Source organism: Diorhabda carinulata, chromosome 5 (genome assembly GCF_026250575.1).
Source record: "Diorhabda carinulata isolate Delta chromosome 5, icDioCari1.1, whole genome shotgun sequence".
Classification (NCBI taxonomy): Eukaryota; Metazoa; Arthropoda; class Insecta; order Coleoptera; family Chrysomelidae; genus Diorhabda; species Diorhabda carinulata.
Window position 1 is genome coordinate 16,530,226 of NC_079464.1, and position 23,720 is coordinate 16,553,945.

A 23,720-nucleotide genomic window follows, 5' to 3' on the forward strand; every position below is an offset into this window, starting at 1 on the left:
ACTCAGCTTACTACTCCGTAATAATTCAATATCAAATGCTTCTGTTACATTTAACCTTCCTTATGGACTCATCCACAACATAGACCGTAAAGCTGATGCTGTTAGGTTATAAGGGAGTCTAAAATTTGGAGGATACGCCGGTTCAGGGAATTTGTATAATGTCCGTTTCTATATATGTTTTTACTAGAGCGATGATTTGTTTACATTGTTTCATGTATATAATTTCTAGAAAAGCCTTCTCATTTATTCGTTTGTTTGTTTATTTTTTAGGTATACTTTCTATAATCTTATAAATTCTTTTCTGATATATACTCGATTTTCTCTAGCAGCGAGAGTTAGTTTATAATTGATAGTCATAGTAAACGGCACGAAATAATAAATAATAACAGCTCTATTTGATGTAATGAATAGTTAATTATATGGATAGTTATAAGTTGATAATTTTAGTTATGAGTTAGTTAAGTCTACTTTAAGTGTATAGATAAATTAAGTAAGTGAAAGACACTATATATTTTTCCAATGTTTTTGTTTCTACAATGGTAAAGTAAGGTAATTTTACGAAAATTAAATTCAAATTATCGAGAAAATTCAGTTCAAATCAGTGATTCAATTAAAACCAATTTTAAATACCGAGGAATTCAAAATGGGACTGAACGTGTGTACATTTTGCCAGATATTTGAATTCTACAAAGCGTTATATTTATTTGTACAAACAAAAATATTGAATCAAAAAGTAATATAACTAAAAATAAGAAAATTGAAATTGTGAAAAGTTGTATGATTTTTAAAACTTTCTTTTCAAATTCGACAGTTGAATCATCGCATATTAACTTTGATAGATTCAAATTTTCAAAAAGCCTGAAGTAATATTGAGGATATCCTGTTCAATTTTTTTAATATGTAAGCAAACCTTGAATATCGAAAAAATGCAGTTAATTTGTTTATTTCTTGTTCCTTCACATCTAGTTTATTCTACCTGTTTGAAATTTAGTAATTTCTCAAATGAGAATTTCAAAAAATACTTGAATTTTGAATCGCATTGAATACATAAAAGGTCAAAACATGCTTGTTGGACTTAAATCGAGGATATGAAACACAAAAAGGGTTAAGCCTAGGCATTTTCAATTAGTAAGATAGATAAAGATGTCTATTCGATAAGGAAAACCTCGGGAAACTTTGTGAGAAAAAAATATGTATACAAAATAACAAATGGATTTTTGCAGGGAACATGCATTTTAAAAAGTGCATCTGGAATGGTTAGATGAAAATATTGCTTCGACGTTGTTAACACAAATATCATGACGGTGATGGCCTGCGAAGTACCATTATTGTTTAAAAATATCGGAAAGAGTTTATTTACAAGTACAAATGTTCCAGGATATATATAGTAGTCCAATCCTCGAAAACCCTCAGAATAAATAAGCGTTTTTCATAGTGGGGTTGTAGCAAAATCAAACACCAAAGTGTACTATTTTTATTATATTTCCGAGCTTTCTAATACTTATGTATTCATAATCGGGGAATGAATTAGTTGAAAAAAGCGGTGTATTAAATTTTGCTATTTCTTAATAATCAATAATTAATCAACTTCAATATTCAATATTCAAATTGATGCTTGATAGAATTAACAAAGTTTCATAACTCTCCCGACTCGAATACACTTGTATCACCGTACTAATTACTTTACATGAACATTCCAAAAGTTTTTCATTTTTATTTTATATGACCTTATAACCCTTATCGGCTCGCTCAACAACAAGTTTCTACTGCATTATTAGTCCTAGAACAAGACTAAAAAAAAATTATTAAAAAAACTAATTTTAAAACAGAAGAGATCTAAAATCAAGAACATTAAGATGCATTAATATATCAAAAGGTCTAAGAAACAAGAAATTAAAAAAAATTATCTTCAAGTATATACATGTTTTGATTAATTGGTCGATTTTTAGACCTCTTCGTTGGCCAGAATCATGTTTTGCTCATGTAGACCCAGGAAAAATCAAATTCGAGATCAAAGGATGATATCGACTACTTTGGGTAATGTTCGATCTAGGAAGTACACATTGACACCTTAATGGTCGTCGTCTGGCATTGAATTGACAAAAAAAATTCACTACCAAGTTAATTTTGAAGACTAATTTGAGATAAACTAGATCAAAATTCAATTGTAGTAGTGGATAATAGACCTTACGATAAATAAAGATTTACCGAAGACTAAATTTTTATACATCATTCAATAATAATAGTATGTTGTTTTAAATAATAATGGAACAAGAATTGTTTGTTGTCTTATTTTGCTCGGATTTTAAAATTAATAGTTTTTATCCATATTCGTGAAACATTACTTTTTATTTTGATGTGTAATGAATTCAATTGAAAACGTGGAACTCGTTATTATTAAAAACTTGATTCATTGTATATAGACCGCTAACCAGTTTTTTCGTCTTCATTTTATGATTAGTTCATCGATAATTGATTATATTTCATAAAAAATCTAAAAATCGTGGATCAAACCAATTTATCACGGTTTCAGACATAATGACATGATATAATTATTTTTCAATAAAAATCTAAAATGAGATATTTACGTAACTCGAAGCTTTTGGCACTTTATCAAGCAACTATCATTTATAGATGAAGCATTCTATAAAATATAAATAGTCTCAACATTCTCAGCTGTGTATGCGAGCTATTTCTAAATTTGTAATAATCACGTTTTGGCTACGCGTATGTTTCAAAACAACGTATATTAATAAACATATGACCATAACCTTACCTTTCACTGAAATTGTTGGGATGGACAATTGAAAATCAAACAACAAGAAATTGTAATAAATTACTTCAAAATAATTTCATTTAAATAAAAGTAATTACAAACAAACACAAAATTAAATAAATAACTAATATTGACATTGCTCTACCCATGTTCCATTAGTTTTAAATTATATTAGAGCAGTCATGTCAAAGATACGGCCAAAGGGCTGCTTCCTGCCTCTGGGCCTTATCAATAAGGCCCGCGATCGCAATGTGTCACAGAAAGAAAAATTATGTTTTTTAGAGTTTTTACACTTCATTCGGTTCCTCTACGGATGTTTCAAATACTCGTACTCTCAAGTCCACGGCTTTGTAACTAATTATTTATTTCAGTTTAACGTGCCTCGACAACGCTGGCCATTGGCACATAAAAACAATCATAAGTTAAATATAAGACTGTTACAAAATCTATTACAATGCATAATTAAATTTTATTTGGATTTGATAGCAGAATATGAACTCGACTGGAATGTACTTAGTAGCACGACTACGGATGGTGGTCCTGCCATGACTGGCTAACATTCGGACGTTGTCACTAAATCAAAACAGAAAACATCAGGGAATTTGGTGAGATTTCACTGTATATTTCATCAGGAATCGTTGGGATCCAAATATTTAAAAATCGACCACGTCGTGCAACCTATAATTAAAATTGTAAATTGTATAAGGAGCAGAGAAATAAATCACCGACAGTTCAGGCAATTTTTACAAGATTTGGACCCTTATTTCACGGAAGTTCGTTGGCTCAGTCGAGGAGTAGCTTTAGAAAGATTTTTTGCATTACAAGACTATCTTTCATGTTAGAAAAAGGCAAAACCAATTGATTATGACAATGACTAGTGGATTGATTTTGCCTTTTTGATAGATATGGGTAAACACTTGACTGATCTGAATATTAAGTTACAGGGGAAAAATCTGATTGTCTATTTGCCTCATTTAAAACCAAAAAAAAATTGAATGAATATTCTCAACTTCTGCAAAATTTGATTAGGGAATTCAACAATCGTTTTGAAGACATTCACAAAATGAAATGAAATGGAATTTCCAATTTTCAGCAATCCATTCAATTTTGAAGCTTCATAGGCATAAGTTCATTTGCAAATGGAGTTGATAGATTTTCAATTGGACAGTGTTTTTAAAGAATAATTTAATGAGATTAACGGTGTTATATATATATGACATTTTATACAGAATATTTCAAATGTTTTGATAATTATCCGGAAATAAAAAAGCATGCAGCACGCAATCTCTGCATGTTTGGTAGTACCTATTTATGGCAGCTGATGTTCACCATCATGAAAATAAATAAGAACAAACATCGCACAAAACTTACAAATGAACATCTCCAATCAATTCTTAAAATAACTATAACCATAAAAAACGGTGGAAGACCATATACTTATATTGAAATTAAGATGCTGGACGAAGAGAAGAAAAAATCTTACTTGCTGTATAGATCCAAAGCAGTGACATATAATGAGTATAAATTTGTAAGAAATAGGGTCAAAGGAAATATTCGGAAAATTTGGAATTTGGGAAAATTTTCGTGTGATATGGAGAATGATCTTTACAGGGGACAAAAAAAATATTGAACCTACTGAGGAATAGAAGAAAGCCAAACAAGTACATCAAGATGAGGAACAAATTGAGAGTTGTACCGTATCTTTGGAGAAAATACAATAAATGGTTACTAAAATGAAAAAAAGAAAAGCTCAAGTTACTGACGAAATATTAAACGAGATGATTAAGTATGGAGGTACCACGTTACACGAAGAAATACGAACTATTTCCAATAAAATACTCGACACCAAGAGTATAACATCAGAATGAAAAGAAAGTATTTTGATTCCAATTTTCAAAAAAGGTGATAGAAATGATTCACAACATTATCGAGGTATTAGCTTGATGAGTGCAGTACAAAAACTTTTTACTGGAGGTTTTAGAGTTAAATAAAAGCCTATATGTGCTTGATAGATCTCACTCAAGCATTTGATAGGGATTATTACGATTAAGGGATGTATCAACTCTACTGAAGAGAAGGAAGATTCACCCCTACATAATAAAAGTAATCGAAGACCTGAACACCGATAATATGCTAGAATGAAAAATTGTAAGAGATTATAAACGAGGTAAGGCAACCTGGAAGGGGATACCGAATGGGAAAAAAAGAAATAGAAGTAATATGTTATGCTGACGACGCAGTGATCATCTCAGAAGACGGAGACTCACAAAATGGAATGAAGTGGAATTCCGAATTTTCAACAATCCATTCAATTTTGAAGCTTCACAGGCACCAGTTCATTTGCAAATGAAAATTTTATACACAATATTTCAAGAGTTTGGATAATTAGCTAGAATTAAAAAAGCATGCAGCACGCATTCTTTGCATGTTTGGTAGTACCTATTCATGTGAGCAGATGTTTTCCATCATGAAAATAAATAAGAACAAACATCGCACAAGACTTACGAATGAACATCTCCAATCAATTCTTAAAATAACTACAACGTCACATCAATAAGCTTGTCAAAAACAAAAGTTACAATAATTCATCCCTTTTTTTATTTTCAATTTGACCCACCTACGAATTCAAAATTCAATATATGGCCCCTCTGCAAAAGTTTGAGTTTGACACCTCTGTATTAGAGAATTACATAAGAACACTTTTATCAAAATCCATAGATATTGGTAAAATACTTTATACATGTTCGACATCCAATGGAACGAAGACTATTGGTAAGAGGATTGAAAATATATCATAAGTTCCTAGGGTATTACATAGGTAAATAATGGTAATGATTCGATATGTTTTACAATAAAAGTTTTCAATAGTATATTCAAAATAAATCAATGAGCGAGAAATAATGGCTATTAAAATAAGCGTCATCCTATAAGGCTATATGGCCTATATAAAACTGCTTATCGTAAGTAATAATCAATCAGTTTGCGGTTTTCCACTATGTAATAAACCATATGCCGTCCTTTGTTCCATCTTGTAGATTTCTTGGCATTTTAAAGAATGCAGGACCGTCTAAAACACATTTTAAGTAAAAGAGTCAAACACCACGTTCACGCAATTTAATTTGATGAAAAACTTACTGATAAAGTATATGATGTATACATAAGTATGCAATTGAATTAAATTCTCTTATAAATATTTCCGAAATCACATAAAATCGAAAAAAATGAAACTTATAAAGCGCTATATCTACTTTCTACTAATGCGTGGAATATGTATGGAATAAATTTTAGCGTTATTATGTACTATGTGAAAAACTATGTGAAACAGGTCGATTTTTATTCTAAAATTGACAAATTACAATATGAAAATATTATCCCTCTAGCATTCCCTCTGAATTATAATCACCCCCTCGATACAACATTTTAAATAAGAAAGGGGGTCGTGTAGCACCTTGTTGGAAAGAGTTTTTAGTCCTCTGTTCAGCAATATGAAGGTTTTTGGTGCAATAATATCTGAGAAAATTAATTTTTAAGATGTAAAAGATAATTTCGTATAATATTTAGAATGCATTTTTAAATATGCAATTAAATTAAATTTTCAGAATGATCGTTCACTTCTTGACAATAACGGCGATTTTGGAATTTTCGTACAACATTTTGTATGACCTCAGGAGTTATTTTGAAACTTCACTTTATCTTCTAAATCAGGAATATTGTCTGGTTTATTGAAATACTCTTCAGAAATAATCAGATATCTTCGTATTTGTTTTACTAAACATCAGGAGAAAATCTTTGAAGATACTAAAATATTATTCAAAAAGCCAAATAAACAATTGATATGAATCTAGTAGGCTACTGTCATTCAAGTATTTAAAGTTACAGAAAGATGTCAGTATAATATTTTTCCGCGACTCAAAAAATAGACATTTTAATGATAATTGGTTGTGACAAAATAAAACAAGAACTCAAAAGAAGGTTTGTGAAATTTTTAATAATAAATCCCCTGGTCAACACATTCCGCAGTTTAATTTTACAGTCTACTCGACATGTGAAAAATATTGGAAAATCAGGTAGAAATGTTCAATTTACTGATGAAAAAAAGTTAGATGTACTTCTAGAGTTTGAGGATAATTTTGCATAAAAATTATCACCCTTAAAAAGTTTCGTTGGTTCTGGAGTTAAATGGAGATGATCCTGATTGAATATTTGTAGTTCATGAACAAAATAGTTTTGTCTGATGAAGAGACGTTCCATTTAAACGCAACAGTAAACAAAGAGAACTGTAGATATTGTATCAGAAAAAATTCCCACTGGATGTGCGAGGCTCACACTCAATATCTTAAAAATGTGAACGTTTAGGCTGGTATAATTCATATAAATTATTAACAATAAAATTTTTGGCCCTTATTATTTTAAGGGCACAGTTAACGATGTGGTTTATCCAGATTTTTCTTAGTTCTTAGTTCCTACATTACGAAAACTTCTTCTTGATGTTAATTATCCGAATGAGAGAGATCGATCTATTCAATACCAACAAGACGGAGGTGGATTCGAAGACATGGAATGATCGAACGACCGGCTAAATCACCTGATTTGACTTCTCTCAATCACTTCTTATGGGGTTATTCAAAATCTAAAGTATATTTTGATACACCAGATAATATTGTTGATTGAAAAGTTAGGATAAGGAAAGAAATTAACTAAATAACCTCTGAGGTTGTATGAAATGTACGAAAATTCCAAAATTACCTCGGTTATTGTCAAAAAGTGGATGGCGGTCATTTTGAACATTCAATTTAATTGTAAAGTACATTGTGATAATGCCATTATAAAAATTTTATATCTTAAAAATTATTTTCTATTATGATTGCACCAAATTTAAAAAAATTCTGAACAGAGGACTAAAATTTTTTCCAACATTGTCGAGGATCTGCGTATAATTCAGGGGTTTTTTTCACATAGTATATAATAACGCTAAAATTTATTTCTTACATATGGAATAAAGTGTAGACAAATTTCAATTATATAATTATATAAATCATATAAAAATAACTTTTCGTTTTTATGGGATCTGGGAAATATTTATAAGTGAATTAAAATCTAACAAAAACTCTGTAAAATCCATAAAGAAATGGAAATCTTGATATTCAAACTGTAAATTGGAAAAATATGATTATGATAAAGTACGAATTTATCCGTAAGAAATTATAACTAACTACAAAGAAGTCGTTTAAAATTATCCTCAATCCAGATAAACAAAAATAAAATTGAATATTCCGGAGAAATAATAATTGCAACAGTTGATGTACCAGGGTGATTTATATATAAATCAGAATTTTTAAATACACGCGCGAAAAAGTTAGTGTCTTAAAAGAGGCTGGTCTGTTACCAAGCGTAGAGAACAGCCTGTACCGCATAATCTCACTTATTAATGTACTTAGAGCCATGAGCGAGAAGGATGTAGCACTGTCTGTTATGCAAAGGAATTTCGTTTTTGATGACGAAGTTTGAAGAAATTGTACAATGCTAGTAGAAACACAAATCATCGTCATTGCATTCTAACATACTTGCGCAAAATAATGCATTATACTCTAATTATGATTCGAAATTTAACCTGGTCGTTGAATGATATTCTTTCATTAATTGTCAATAATAAGAAATATTTTTGATGAAAATATGTTCGAAAAAAGTTTATGGATGATTATATTTTCATTTTTAATTTCCATCTGCATTAGCTATTGGCTCCACAGAGACATCATGCCGTTGTGAGTAGCCTCGAAATATGAAATTTGATAACATGATATAAATTCTGCCCTCTCAATAAAATTAGCGGATAAACTGAAGTCAAAGTTTTCCAAAATATAACAGTTTCATGAGAATTCTACTGAGATGACAGAAATTATGCATTTATGCATAGCTTTGATCATACACGGACGAAATACGTTTTTTTAAGTCTCAAAATGGAGAATATATAAAACATCCCCTGAGGGTCATAATTCGGAATCACATACAAATCACCGTTTCCGTAGGTAATCTGCAATTATTTTAGTTAATTAATGAGCAGATTTTCTAATTATAAAACGGTTGAGATTCGAGCAATGTTGCCGAATCCTATATCAATAATTCTATAGTTAACATAATGTGTTAAAGTTAAACTAACTACTAAAAATTACTTGCTAAAATGCCTCAAATATAACTATCCATTTTTTTAACTATCAACCTCGTATAGAACACATAAAAATAAAGTATCCATAGAAAAAGTATAGGGTATCTCACGTCATTTTTCTTCCTTACTTGATATAACAAATTTCTTTACTCGTTAGAACTATTTCTGTATTGTATCTGACTTGTACAATTAAACTATTACCATACACAGAAATAATGGATTTTCTTTGAAGTATTTTTTTTTGTTTCAGTTACGAGGGCGACTGGACAAACTATTAAAACAAGTTATGTATGTCCCACAGGATTTCATTCAATAAAACGAAACTGTTATTATTTCGGAAATGAACAAGTCACGTGGACAAACGCTCGATTTCAGTGCGAAGCTTCAAACAGTACTTTACTAGTATTCGACTCCTTGAAAGAAGAAAATCTTCTCAAAGGATTTATCATTCAAGATAATAATCGAACAATTAGTGAGTTTATTTTTCATAGTAGATTCAATAATACGTAAATTTTGAAATATGTCTAAATATAAGGACAAGTCCGAGTTTTTGAATGAAAATCACAGGTTTTTGGGTACAAATCATTTAATGCTTCAGATTCTTTTCCTCTGAATTATGTGCAATATCTACAACATTTTTTTCAAATTTCATCCATTTCAAAAAGTAAGGTTTGTCGAAGCTTTTGTGAGATCATTTCATTGCTACGGGCAAATTTCTCTCTGCAAAATAATTTCACCTAGTTTGGGGATAAAACGGGAGATTAAGGTGAATGAGTGAACGATTCGTAGTACAATTTATGCTTTTTTTTTCGAATTTGGACCACTAAAAATACGTTCACAACTTTTCCAGCAGATTTTTGGACACTAAACTTCTTAGGTCTTGGAGAACCAGAGTGTCGCCATTCCATCGATTGTTGCTTTGTTTCTGGATCATAGAAATGTACCCAAGTCTCATCCATAGTAACAATTCGGTTCAAGAAGTCTACATCGTTTTCAAATCGAGAACAGATCGAACGTGATGCTTCTACCCTTACACGCTTTTAGTCGACATTCAAACATTTGGGGATCCATTTTGCAGCAATTTTTATCATGTCCAAATTGACGTGAACAATATGACGAACGCGTTCGTATGAAATATTCAGTGCGTCCCGATCGGTCATCATCTTCAATAGAAAATTTACCTGTTTTAAAGCATGCAGTCCAAGTTTTCACGGTCGCATACGAAGGACATTTATCACCAAGGGGATTAAGTATATCTTCGTAACTCTGCTTACCTCTTAACCCTTTTAAATACATGTACTTAATGATGACTTGATATTCAAATGACATCCTTTTTAACTTTTTTAACGTCAAACTTTACATTGAAACTTCTAATAAGTTATTGTTCGTTGCTATGGTAACGCAATATTTTGTTTATGTATAGAACTGGTCTACGCTAACTAGATATGAATACATTTTTAATTATTGGCGCAAAAACAGTTTTTGATTTCTTAGATGCAGGTGTCCTGAATAGAGGACTCTATTTTCGTTTCTTGTGTAAAATGGTATACAAATTTCATATACTGTAACATGTTGACGAAAAAATTCAAATGTGTCACGTTCAATAATATCATTGAATAAAAGTCATTGAACTCTAATATTAGAGAACTTTTGATCAGCATCAAGCAACCACGGCACACCGTTGTAGATAATTTCCTCATATATAATCTCTCATGACGAATATTGTACTCGCGTTGATTTCATATATTCACTCCATTATTTATTAGGTGTGCAGCAACATTCATGTTGAAATATCATTTTTGAAAGCACTAAAAATCACTTGAGGGGACGAAACATTTCTTGTATAAAGTTTACACAATTTTATTTTCTCAATTATTCTTGCACGTAAAAAATAATGTGTAACTGATATTAAAAAAATATTTCTCTGTAATAGTAATGAAATTAATTTTCCAGATATTTATAAAATTTCGTTTAAACCTACATCTTACTTATTAATTTTCAGGTCTCTCTGAAAAATGGATTGACGGTATCTATGACTGGAAACAAAAAATGTGGAAATGGGGTCTTACTGGAAACTTTATTAAACAAAATGCTTTCACCAAAGTTAAGAAGGGAGATAACTTCAAATGGAGTTGTATTGCTCTCAACAGCGCTAAAAACAATAAGTAAGGAACTACCAATTATTATTTTTATGATCATTATACATTCCAATAATTCAAGAAAATTGTTGAAATATTTTGGAGCTTTCATTTCGAAACGAACGATGCTCGTCAGCGTTCAAAGTTAAAATTTATGAATTTTTTTGGCGCTATAATAAATACTCACATCACAATTTTCTTTCATTAGGTGCCATATTGAATGTTATTTGCAATTATTCAAGAAAATTTGGGAAATTTTGGATCTTTCATTTTAAAACCAACGATGCGCATTAGGGTGATTCCGTTCTAACTGTGATTTTTTGTATTCAAAATTTCAAGATTTTAAAATTTAACTTTTCTAACTTTTTTATGCATATTATTCATCTATTTTACTGTAAAAATAAAACTCTAAGAGGAATTTACTACAACTTCAAAGTATCACGAGCAAGACACAAATGTCGGATTTTGAGTTCCACGGTACTGACTCATTTATCCACGGTACTGACATGGTAACTTAAGATATTAAACAACAAGTGCATCAATTTTCCTCAGTTTGATCATAAACATTAGAATTTATAAGGTAATTAGTTTAAATCATTTGTTACGACAAAAAAAATTAATAATTTATCGGTAAATTCTAGGAATGGACATGACACGGTACTGACATGGTAACTTAAGATATTAAACAACAAGTGCATCAATTTTCCTCAGTTTGATCATAAACATTAGAATTTATAAGGTAATTAGTTTAAATCATTTGTTACGACAAAAAAAATTAATAATTTATCGGTAAATTCTAGGAATGGACATGACACGGTACTGACATTCAAGTGATGTAGTATAAGTTTTCTTTAAGTGGCAAGTTATATTGTATAAAAATAATGTTTAAATATCTTAAGAATTATTCAATTAACACAAAATTTTTATTAATTGATTATTAATTAATGACTAGTACAAAAAAACAATACAGGACATTGAATATCACAGTTAGAACGGAATCACCCATTAACTCATGAACGTAAAATTTATTATTTTTTTTCTCAAATTATACAAAATAACTGTCAATATTTTCCGTTAATTGTTTTTTTTAATTAGGTGAACTCTATAATAGTTGTTTGATTTTTCGTATTTTTTGGCCCATCGGTTCAGAATTGCGAATTACGTACTAAAACAAATGTTTAAAAGATTTTTATTAATCTAATCTAAATTTTTTCTAGTAAAATCATGTAACCTATTATAACGTCACTATATATATTCTCTATCAACATTTTTTTCGCAAAAGTTCAATTTATTTTGTAAAAAATATTCGTGGTATTTATTTCCGTCAGACCTATGTATTCAAAAATGAATTTTTTCCAATTACTCACTACAATTTTACAATTTTCGATATTAGGATGTTCTAATCACAAGAACCTTCACTATGGAAATCAGACACATGTAGGTCAACATTCATGTAAATATTACCCCTGTAAGATATGAAAACCACTTTTTGAATCTTTGTGAATATCATTTTGAAAAGGGTCGTCATTACATATAATATTTCCCCCACTAATATTACAAATTCACTTTGTTCTTAGATCCCATTTTTGGTGAAAATTTTGTGCTGCGTTTATCTATATAAGGGCATTGAATAGGAGAGAAGGAAGTGAAAATAAAAAGTTTCCCTCTTTTCAACACCGCCGAATAAGGAAATACTTGAAATACTCAATTCAAATGAGATTGATTGAACAGCTTTAATTATTTAAATTATAATTGCACCGATCGAAGATTTATAAATTAGTTTTCAAGACTTGATTAGTAATGTCCAAAGTACTGTTCAATACATTTTAATCTCGATTTTGTTACTAATTATTCTATGAGTGCTTTTTGTTATAGGTGGGTAGCTCGAAGATGTACAGAAAAAAAGTCCTACATATGTAAAACGCAAACGAATATATTCGTGGAATTCAAATTATACAATAAACGGAAGAAAAACTTCAATATAACTAAATGCAACAGTCACTTGCCGTTGGATAATTTTGAAAAAAGAAGATGTAATAGATTACTTGGTAGATCTAATGACGAACCATCAGAAAGTGAGTAGAAATTTCATTTTGAACTTACAAAAATAAATTAGAAAAATTACCATCTGAGATGGAAGTGATCGCATATTTTTTAAGATTATAGAGCTCGAAATATAGAGAGTAAAAATTTGGATTGAGAGACGAATTGGTATTTTTAGACTTTTTCAACAACAATAAATGATATTACACCCTATGCATAACATTACTACACAAGCGTGAAGTTTCATGCAGATGGGTCAACCCAATGATCCATTTACATCATGGAAGCTTCAGACGATAGAAAAATTAGACTATCATACACCAATCGAATTTTCAGTATAGGAGGTTGTATCAATAAAAAAAATATTTAAATCGCAAAGGTATACAGACAGAAAATAATTCGAAAAAAGCTGTTTGCTACCGAAAGTGGTTTTATATGTTTTTAATACGAGGGCCGTTTTTTCCAACCTCCGATCGCTCCGTGCAAACGCCACGCCAACGTGCATGCGCTGCAGGCAACTGTGAAGCTTTAGCACTACATATTCCGCCATTTTTGACATTCAGGCGTCAATCGGCGTTGAGCAACATAAACGTCATTATTGATGCTCTCACCAAGTGTGAATTGCGGAGTCTTATTCGTTCTCTACAGACTGAAGGCCATAGTGCTGCAGAAATCTATCGGAGAATGAGTCGTATATATGGGGAAAACTTCATAAGGGTTGGTGTTGTGTGTGAATGGTGTCGAAAGTTCAAAGATGGCCGTAATAATGTGCATGATGAAGGGGATCAAGGACGCAAAACTGTCGTTTCAGATGACCTGGTTGAACGAGTTGACAGAATGGTTGAACAAAACCGCTGATTCAACATTACTGCTTTATATACGGAATTTCCAGAAGTTTCAAGCTCTGTTTTGTATTCTATTGTTACTGAAAGGTTTAGGCTTTATTGGCGGCAACTTTCAGTGAAGAGGGTATTAAGAATATCTCAATCTCCTCTTGACTTTTATTTGTAGCCTATCGGATGTTGAGATAAACGGCCCTCATACGATCAATATGAAAGATATTCCAAAAGTTCATCAACGCTATAAACCTTAATCACCTCATACTCACAAATTCTCTTAGATAAATCAAAACTCTTAAAAAATCGAATATAATAAAAATTCAGCAGCAACTGCCATTTATATAAGATAACAACAAAAAACTCACGTTTTGTTTTATCCCCTCACATACGAGAATAAAAGGAGACGAAGACGCAGACCTAGTCGCTAAAGAAGCTGTGAATATTGATAGTGCAGAGTGCGTGAACTGGTATCAAATTAACCCCAAAACATAAAGTGTTCAATGAATGGAAAAAGAAATTGTCAACGTCCACATACAAGCTTCGTAAAGTGCAGACTTCTTGAAACCATGGTCAGTGCTATCGAAAAATCGTTTTTCGCGTTTCCGTCTAGGCCATACGCGATTGACCCATAAATGTGAAAACTGCAAATTGACTTCAAAACACATAATCGCAGAGTGTCCATCTTTTATTACTTGGGATAATATCTGAAATTTTATGACAATATAACTCGGACAGATCTTTATCATGAACTCAATTTAATAAATTCTTGTAAACGAAAAACTAATATTGATTTGTACTTAGAAAAATTTAATCGCTAATAATCAATATATGGTTAATCCGCAGTTGTAATAGAAAAACGCTATAAATCATAAAAAAATACAGGATATGATGATATGCAAGATCATTAATTAAGTGAAAACTTGTACATAACACTCAAAAAAATTAGTGCGTATAAAAATGAAGAAAAGGATTTTTTGTGTTGTTCTTTGGTCTACCAGAACGATTTTGAATAAATACAAGTAACTAAGAGTGTTGCAAACGCAGTATTTCAGTTCTAAAGCGAGTTAATGTCCAGAAATTTAGAAAGTAGGGGTTAACTCATTAGAGTTTTGAAATCTAAAAGGAATTTTGATGGTGAAACTGATTAATTTGAGTATTATTGTAATTGTAAACTTTTTAATCAACCAGATGTGGAAATACGTGAAAGAAGACCTGGTTCATACAATGAAAAGTCATTTTCCATCAAGAACAGTTGAAAAAACTTCCATATTATAATTATTAAAACATCATTTCAACAAAAGGATAAGTTTAGAGAGTGAATATTGAATAAGATAATGTCAAAACGAAGTAAATTGCACTAACGGAAAGAAATGTGTATTGAGAAGTGTAACTGTTTGTAATATTTTTTAAACTCACCAAAGGAATGCTACAATATTTTCACTGAAAAATTGCAAATACCGTAAATATGTAAATTGTAGGGATTGGTGGCTGAGGAAATTGATTGGAACTCTTATTATGCATTTTTAAACCTTGTGGATATTAGTAATCATCCAATTTCCAATCGCTTGTAAGTATCTTGAAAATGAGATGCAATAATATCACTATTTTTTAAGTTGATTGGAGATTGCCGCATGAAAAAACATTTTTTAAAATAATATTATCTATCAACTATAATTTTGTTCATTAAAATTTTTAAATGAATCTTATTCACAAAAATAAATGTAATTAGAACTTAATTAAATATATTCAGCTCTGCAGAATTTTCAGTTTAATGAACCTTAAAACACTTATTATAACTCTATTGGAGTCAACTGAAAGGTGTGCCTAATGTTATATAATTACGCATTTATAGATTATGTTCATAACGCCGGTCGCTAGGTGCATTACTTCAATAAATTATTGGATTATCAAATAGAAAATTATCGTTAATCCGGCAGATTATTCGCCCTATTCGGGTTCACTTTAAGTACTTTTTCTGTCTTTATTCATCCTCTCCTCAATAATTTGCATTAACTTTGTAATCATTTTATCCTCTTTCCATGCATTTTTTTTAAATTACGATCACAAAATTCTCTGCTTTTTAGTGCCATATTATAAAATGATTTTGAATTTCACTTATAAATAACTCTCCCAATAATGCCATGATTACAGTACAAAATGGCGTTCACGCTGCTATGCGTCCGCGACGAAGTCGCTGCGCGTGCGTTGCGTGATCATTGCGAGTCCGCTTCGCTTTGAATATGCTCGCAATCCACTAGTATGATAAGACCCTAAGTCTACAAGAAATATGTGCACAATTACTTAATAGACATGCCCTTTTGTGGAATAGCATTTTCTTGAATAAAATTAAGTACTTTTGTAGTACTTTTGAAAATTTTTGGAAGAGACAGACGTAAGTAATTTTCATATAATATATATTTCTAGTAGTAGAATAGAAAAGTTGAATATTAATATTAGAACAACTGAAACTGTGTAATAAGACCGAGGATACGGCACGCGTACGACAAAGCAGTTAGCTCTTGAGAAACTAAGCTGGAATTTCTGGAACCGTTGACGATATTCATGTTGAACACACTATTTACGCCACCACTACACAAAAACTCATAATAATTACACTGTCTGACGAGCGTATCGATAACCAAGTTATCGTCTTCAGAGACTGAAGGTAAACTAAAATCTAATAACTTGACTTACCTGTTTTATACTAAATTTTCCCACCAATAAACCTTCTCCCATGAAAATGAATTCAAGTGGAAAAAAACTCCTGGGCGGGAATATTCATGTTTATTCTTTGACTACTAAACTAAAGAGTGGGCTGTTAGGAATTGGCCCTTTGTCCCTATTTAAGCTACTCTTACATCTAGCAAATTTCAATGCTTTCAAATGCATCCAACAATTTATTATTGAATACTTTTTACATTATTAATATTCATTTCTTGCTTTTGACTTGCAGCGGGATCGGTAATATTCTCTTGTAACATAGCGCGTCATTCTATCTTTAGGATATTTTTCACCGTTTCACATCATTTTTTAATCCTAAAGACAAAAATTCTATGTTCAGAAAACATACGGACAGCTCCATCTATACATAATATGTTACAATGTGATGTGATGATGACTAATTGTTTCAATTTATAAAAAGATCAGCAGAAGTAAAGTCAGTAGGTAAATGAAAAATAACTTAAATTGATCCTAATACCTTCATACCTTTTTAGTATAGGCCTTGTTGAAGTTGAGCTATTTCGTGAGCTCGTATTTCCACGGATGTTCACATTTTTTCTTTTCTTGTGCTTTATTTTCTGTCATTCTTTTCCTTGTTTTTTACCTGACATCCATATTTCTACTATTCAGGTCCTCCTTGGACTTTTTTCCTTGTTTTTTTAAATTCGTGCTCCATACATCTTCTTTATCAATTCTTTATCAACGTAGCCAAACCATTTAAGTTGTCCCCAACCAAGGTTTAGTACACATCTCGATCCTGTTGTTTCGAGCATATTCGACACACATTATTATATATAAAAATAGTGGAAAAAATGCGTTGTAATTTTCCTGGTATGTTAGTACGTCGTTAGTCTATCAAAAGTGAACTGGATTGCATTCTTGGCACATTATCTAAATAAATAAATCTCGTATAGAAAATATTGCTAACGATTAACTTGTGGGTTTTTTGTTATACTTTTTGGAATGTTACTATAATAAATATTGGAGAAATATACCGTATGCTCGTGACAAAATAGTACACGTTGAAATAATGTATATATTAGGTTATATAAGTAATTTATTGACTGACATTGAATATTAAAAGTATTGACTTCATACAACCTAATGGAAAATTTTCAATTCCCTCTATCATTTCTCAAATTTTATTTATAATAATTCACGGAATTGGCGTAGCTAATAAAAATTTTATGATGCAGACGTCCCCTAGAAACTCATAACTGATTAACGTTCACACATTGTAAAATTTTGTTCGGAAAATAAAACTTGCTTCTCGGCACCCACTGTCAGCAAAAGAAAATTACGATTTTTGTGTATTAACTTATATCTATTGCATTATTTTTGACTCTTAGAATACGTTTCATTCAACCAAATAAATTGTTGGAAAAAACTTTTTTGCCACCCCTCATGAAGTGATTTTATATTTGCTACATGAAGATTGTCAAATCTAAAAAGTGATACCAGTGTATATCATTAGGGGTGACACTGAGATTTAAGTCTTCTACTCGTATATTCGTTTGGATTCACTTCTACCACTTAATTCAATATAAAAATTAACTGTCTCATCGACATAACCTCTGTTTTGCTATAATCAGACTGAAAGACTTTCGAAACAGTTTCAATGAAGCACTAGAAGCATTTAAGACGTTTGCTGCTAAATTCAATGAGAAGATGAGGCGGCCTCAGAATCGATGTTCTGAAAGATTTGTTGATTGAACCTTATTTCAAATCAAGCTGAAAATGAAACGTTTCCACTAACATAGATTACTTGCGAATAAGTTTTTTTAAAGTTAATCAAGACCAGATTGAGAGTAACAATGACTGATGACAATTCAGAAATATTCGTCCTGATGCACACGGACAGTCACATATTGATTAATAATGACTCAAGTTCCGTTCCAGAAAAACTTCCAATGTTCTGAAAAGAAAAGACTTTTAATTGTCTAAAAAAAAATTGAATCCAGGTTTGATGGTTGTGGTCTGGTTTTACAATTGTCTTATTTAAGAGTTTTTCTAAAATTTTTCATCATTATTTCAAGAATGCCAACAGTTTTTCTTTCATGTTCCTTAATTTAACTTAGAAATTAGTTGTTGTTTTATATGAAAAATGTTCAGAATTAGTTTTATATTGAAAAGTTGTGAGTTTGGTTGTAAAATTAGAGAAACTAATTTTACGCACTCACAGCCCTTAATTGGAGACACCTTTTAAATGTTTTTTGGAGGTCTTTGTAAGTTTTGAACATAAATAAATAGTAAAACGTTATCGTCTATAGTTACTTTACATCCTACACTCTTCCTATGGCAGAAGGAAAATCCAGACTTGATATTCACCATGTATCGAAAGCTCTTAAGAGCACAGACTTTGGGTTTTCAGTTCTAAAACGTTCGAGAACGTCTTATATTGGATCAAAGCTGGAAATAACGAGCAAGCAATAAGGCTAATATGTATCTCTTTCTGAGTGAAGCGAATAGCACGCGATGCTTGACTGTTAGGCTGGCACTCTCGTCACTCCTGTACCACCCCCTCCTTTTGATGTACCCAGCACGGACCTGGTTTTGTTTTACATCTTTCATTACTCCTATTTTCATTCGTTACAAGTTTCATGGCTTCAATAAGTAATACTTTAATGTTCCATTTCAAGCGAAGCGTTATTTCTAATCACCGTACACTTCATTTTAGTTTAAAGTATATATTGGGTATATTAGTCTAAGATCACACCGCTTGATCTTGCAGGTGTCTATTTTTCTAATGAAATTAGTTTTAAAGGACTCTTGAGGATGTATGGAATAGATTAAGGATAGGTTGCCTTGTAAATATTAGCCGCAATTACCTGTATTTAATTTTAATGTCATTAATATACAAATATGAATTGCAGCTATGTGATTTTTCAGTCAATCTGCTGTAAGCATTTGAAAGAAACTGATGTCACAAATCAAAATAAAAATAGTTGACAGCTCTCAGTCGGCCGCAGCATTAGGGTTGCAAATTGTAAACAGGTATATTATTGTTAATTAACTGCATTGACCGGTTTTATATACATTGAACATGAAAATCCATGGTTGCCAAGTGCACAATGGCCACAAAAAGAGGTTGCCATGATTTTGGTGAAGGGCTTTTGCTCCAGGTAAGTGGAAGCGCAAGAGAGAAGATGCGCTAATTGTTACGTGCGATCAATAAGGACAAAGCATGTTAGCTGCGACACTTATAAAGTTTATGTGCAGTTTAGGCATTCCGTAGTTTACAAAAGGTGAACACACCACTTTGTCTCGTTTAAGAAAGGTGAACACTTCGTTTTCAATTTATTAAGGATTGTTTATTGCTTATATTTGTGCTTTCTAAAAATAAAGACGTGTTTTTGTGCCACGAAGGATTAGCTTTAGACGATCAGCAACAAAATATAGAAGAAAGTATAGAAATAGATAATAGCTCTTATGATGTTGATAGTGACACAAACGATGAAGTAGAAAATTAAAAGATGTATTTGATTATAAGATTTGCGCTTAGAATAAATCTAATGTCCGACAAAAAACTTGTAACCGAAATGGATTTCTACTGTTTAAAAAAAAATGATATTGTTAAAATTAATAATAAAAGCAAAAGTAGTTCTTAATGAAATAAAAACCAAAATCTAAGAATACATGAATATAGAAAAAAACAAATAGAAAAACTCCAATTTTCTCTGAAGATTCAGTAAAAAACTTTTTCAATGGAAAATGGGTTTTTACCCAAGCGATGAAAATTGTCATTATGCACAAAAATTTATGTTTAATAAATAATAAGTGGAAAAATAATAAAACTTAATTTTCATAACTTTATACTATTGTTAACAGCACGTAACAATGTGTGCATCTTCTCTATTGCCCATCCACTTACCTGGAATCAAGGCAACATCTGTTTGCGGCCATTGTGTAGCTGGCACCATGGATTTTCATGTTCGATGTATATAAAACTTTAATTTTGTATTCAAATTTTAAAAAAAAACTGGTGAATGAAGTTAATTAGCAATAATATACCTGTTTACACCTGGTAACCCTAATGCTGTGGCCGACTGAAAGCTGGCAACCATTTTTATTTTGATTTATGACATCATTTTCTTTCAAATGCTGTAAGATTGACTGAAAAAACATATAGCTGCAAGTCATATTAGTATATTAATAACATTAAAATTAATTAATTGCGGCTAATTTTTACAAAAAATTAATTTCATCAAAAAAATAGATACCTGCAAGATCAATCGGTGGGATCTTAGACTAAATTCACAGTATTGAGGTAGCTAACAAAACACTGTGCATTGTTTGAGTGAAGCCATTTTATCTACAATCTGCCTATGAAATGCTTTATTAGATTTTATTAAAATGTATAGTTCTTCTTACTACATTTCCAATTCTATTTCTATTCAAAGTGAGCCTCCTTTGTCTTTGTTAGACATTAATTCAATCTATAGTAACATTCATTACCTATTACAAAACCAGTTATTTCATTTGATCTGCTGAGTAATGTCTTCACCTAATCGTTATCGTTTTGGTTGATACAACTCCATTGAACTGCTTCGAGAAATAACTAGACGAAAGTTGGTTTATATATGGGATGGCTCTAGAAGCCAGATATTTTCCTCTTCTATTTCACCAGCTCCCAGGTGGAGTACTCTGAAGTTACATAGTGTTTCAGACTTTGAGAGAATGTGGATAGGAGTTTTGTTCTCTGCAGGATGCATTATCTGCTAAATCCAACTTCTTCAGGTGTCCGTTGAGGCGACAGTGCCCGGATAAATATATAATTATTATAAAACTAGCACTATACCAGTTTTTTTGCATTTTCTTGTTTTTTTATATACCATTTCGAACAAGAGATCATCATTTTTCAATCTCTCATCTACACTTTCCAGAACTTTATTAATTTTTTTTACGTAATTGAATAAACAAAAAAAGAAATGTATATAGGTTTATATACAGACCACGGTCTTGTAGTTTCTCTCCACTTCTTAACGTAATTTGCTTTTTCTCTTCAGCTTTGGACGTTTTTGTGCTTAAGGTCTTATTTCACACTACCGTTTTTTGTCCACCTCTTTGTCTTTGTCTTTGTCCATTTGTTCTAGATGACCTTGGGTTTATTATCTAGTGGTATACCCAAATACATGAAATTTTCTACTTCCCCAAATTCTATTAACGTCCAATCATATTCAAACGTATTATGGTTATCTTTATTTAGTTATTTTTGGTTTTAGTTTTTACAAGCTTTGTCTACAAATTGTAATAAATTTTTGACAACAAAGCATTTCTCTCTGTCACACAAAACAAATTTATAATTTTTATTGGTTTCATATTTTGAGAGTTCCATTGGAAGGTCTGTTATTCCATCGACAGCTTGAGAAGTTGAGGGCTGGATCACAAGTGCTGTTTCTACAACACAAAAAAAGAAAAATGCAGCAGGCTCATTACATAGCAGTTACATGTATGAAAATTTGAAGGCCTAGATCTAACCTACTTGAGTTTTCTTCGCCTTCTTCGTCTATTTATCCAAATAAGGCCTAATGGAGTACTCGCAAGTATATCCACAAATATAATTATAGGTATATAGACCTATTATAAATACCTTCAATTCTTTCTTATGTTTGAAGTGTGTGTGTGGTGGAAACTGAAAGTTATCGGTGGAGTCTCCAGCTAGTAGTGTATGAATAGTGTTTATGTTTTTTTAACATTAACATTGGAAATCAGCGTTGGTAGTAATTAGCAAATAATTCATGAACGGCTCGGCTACCGCAAAATTTCAGCCAGATGGATGCCAAGATTTTTGAATTTTGAGCAGAAACTCACATGCTGGGAAGTAAGCAGCGATATGAAGATGAACTTCCAGTACAAACAAGACTTGGATACATCACTATATTTCGTAGAGCAGAGTGAAGGAAAAGAGACGAATGCGCGTCAGTTGAAGCGAAGGTAATACTATCAACGGGAAAGGTGTTATATATCGTATTTTGGGACATGAGACTAGTGATCGCGAATGATTTTCTCACTGAACAACGAACTATAAACGCGCAGTATTATATTAACCTCCTAGAGAACACGTTAAACATGTCTTCAAATCAAAACAACGCGTTACTCTAATCCGTGGTCCACTGAAATAGGCAAAAGCTCGTAGAGAGGTGTCAAAAACGTGTGGATTGCGACGGAGACTATTTAGAATAACTGTAAAACATTTCAGCTCTGTAACTTAATAATATTTTTTTTTATTCCGGTTACTATTTGAATACCTCTCGTAGTCTGTTTCTCTAAAATAATTTTTATTTTCAGTGATCAGGAAAAACAGCACGAAACCTCACTCACGAAAACATAGATTCGATGGTTGGATTTGTCCATCCCATATGATAAGTTTAGCAAATCGATGTTATTTATTCAGTACGAAAGAAACTACTTGGACAGATGCCCATTTCGAATGTAAAAGGAATCGAAGTAAATTAGCTATTATCAGAAATAGAAATCAAGATCGTAATCTAAGGATGTTCGCCAATAATTTTATAGGTAAGTGAACAACATGGTGAATGGATTATTAGTATCCACTATTTTTCACTTCAATTGAATTACTTTCTTTAGACTGTAGACGAATAAATAAATTTTGAATTTTATCTATTTCAATGATCAAATTGACTGATTTCGAGTTTCCAAGCGTGTCAATATAATTTGATAATTGTTATAATACGGAGAGATTTATTATTGTGATTACATCAAATAGTGTTTTAAAGAGAAAATGAGTACAAAAATGTTTTTCTCATTTCTCTATTGTATTCTACATACGTAGTGTGGTCTATGAGTTCTTAGCCCAATATATGAAGAAAGATCAGAATTTAAAAAATAGAGTATTTTTCAATATATTCTCCCTTTATTTCCACTCACTTTTTAGAAAATCTAACTGAAAATTCTACGCCACTATTAGGCAGCTTTAGTGTCAAAACGAGCACCGTCTGTTTAATTTCATCGTCGCTGTTATATCTTTCACCCCTTAACATGGTGGGTGTTCAATTTCAATTCATTTCATATTTTCATCA

At 31.2% G+C, this 23,720-nt stretch overlaps 1 protein-coding gene across 2 annotated transcripts in view; it reads left to right on the top strand.

Moving 5' to 3' along the window:
* LOC130894088 (uncharacterized) overlaps positions 1-23,720 on the top strand; it is a 98,204-nt gene that overhangs the window by 59,373 nt on the left and 15,111 nt on the right. For both annotated transcript variants that reach the window (XM_057800663.1, XM_057800664.1), the window contains exons 2-5: positions 9,190-9,411; positions 10,942-11,104; positions 12,953-13,152; positions 22,969-23,196. In XM_057800663.1, the coding sequence (XP_057656646.1) occupies positions 9,190-9,411; positions 10,942-11,104; positions 12,953-13,152; positions 22,969-23,196 (813 nt within the window). The remainder of the gene's footprint in view (positions 1-9,189; positions 9,412-10,941; positions 11,105-12,952; positions 13,153-22,968; positions 23,197-23,720) is intronic.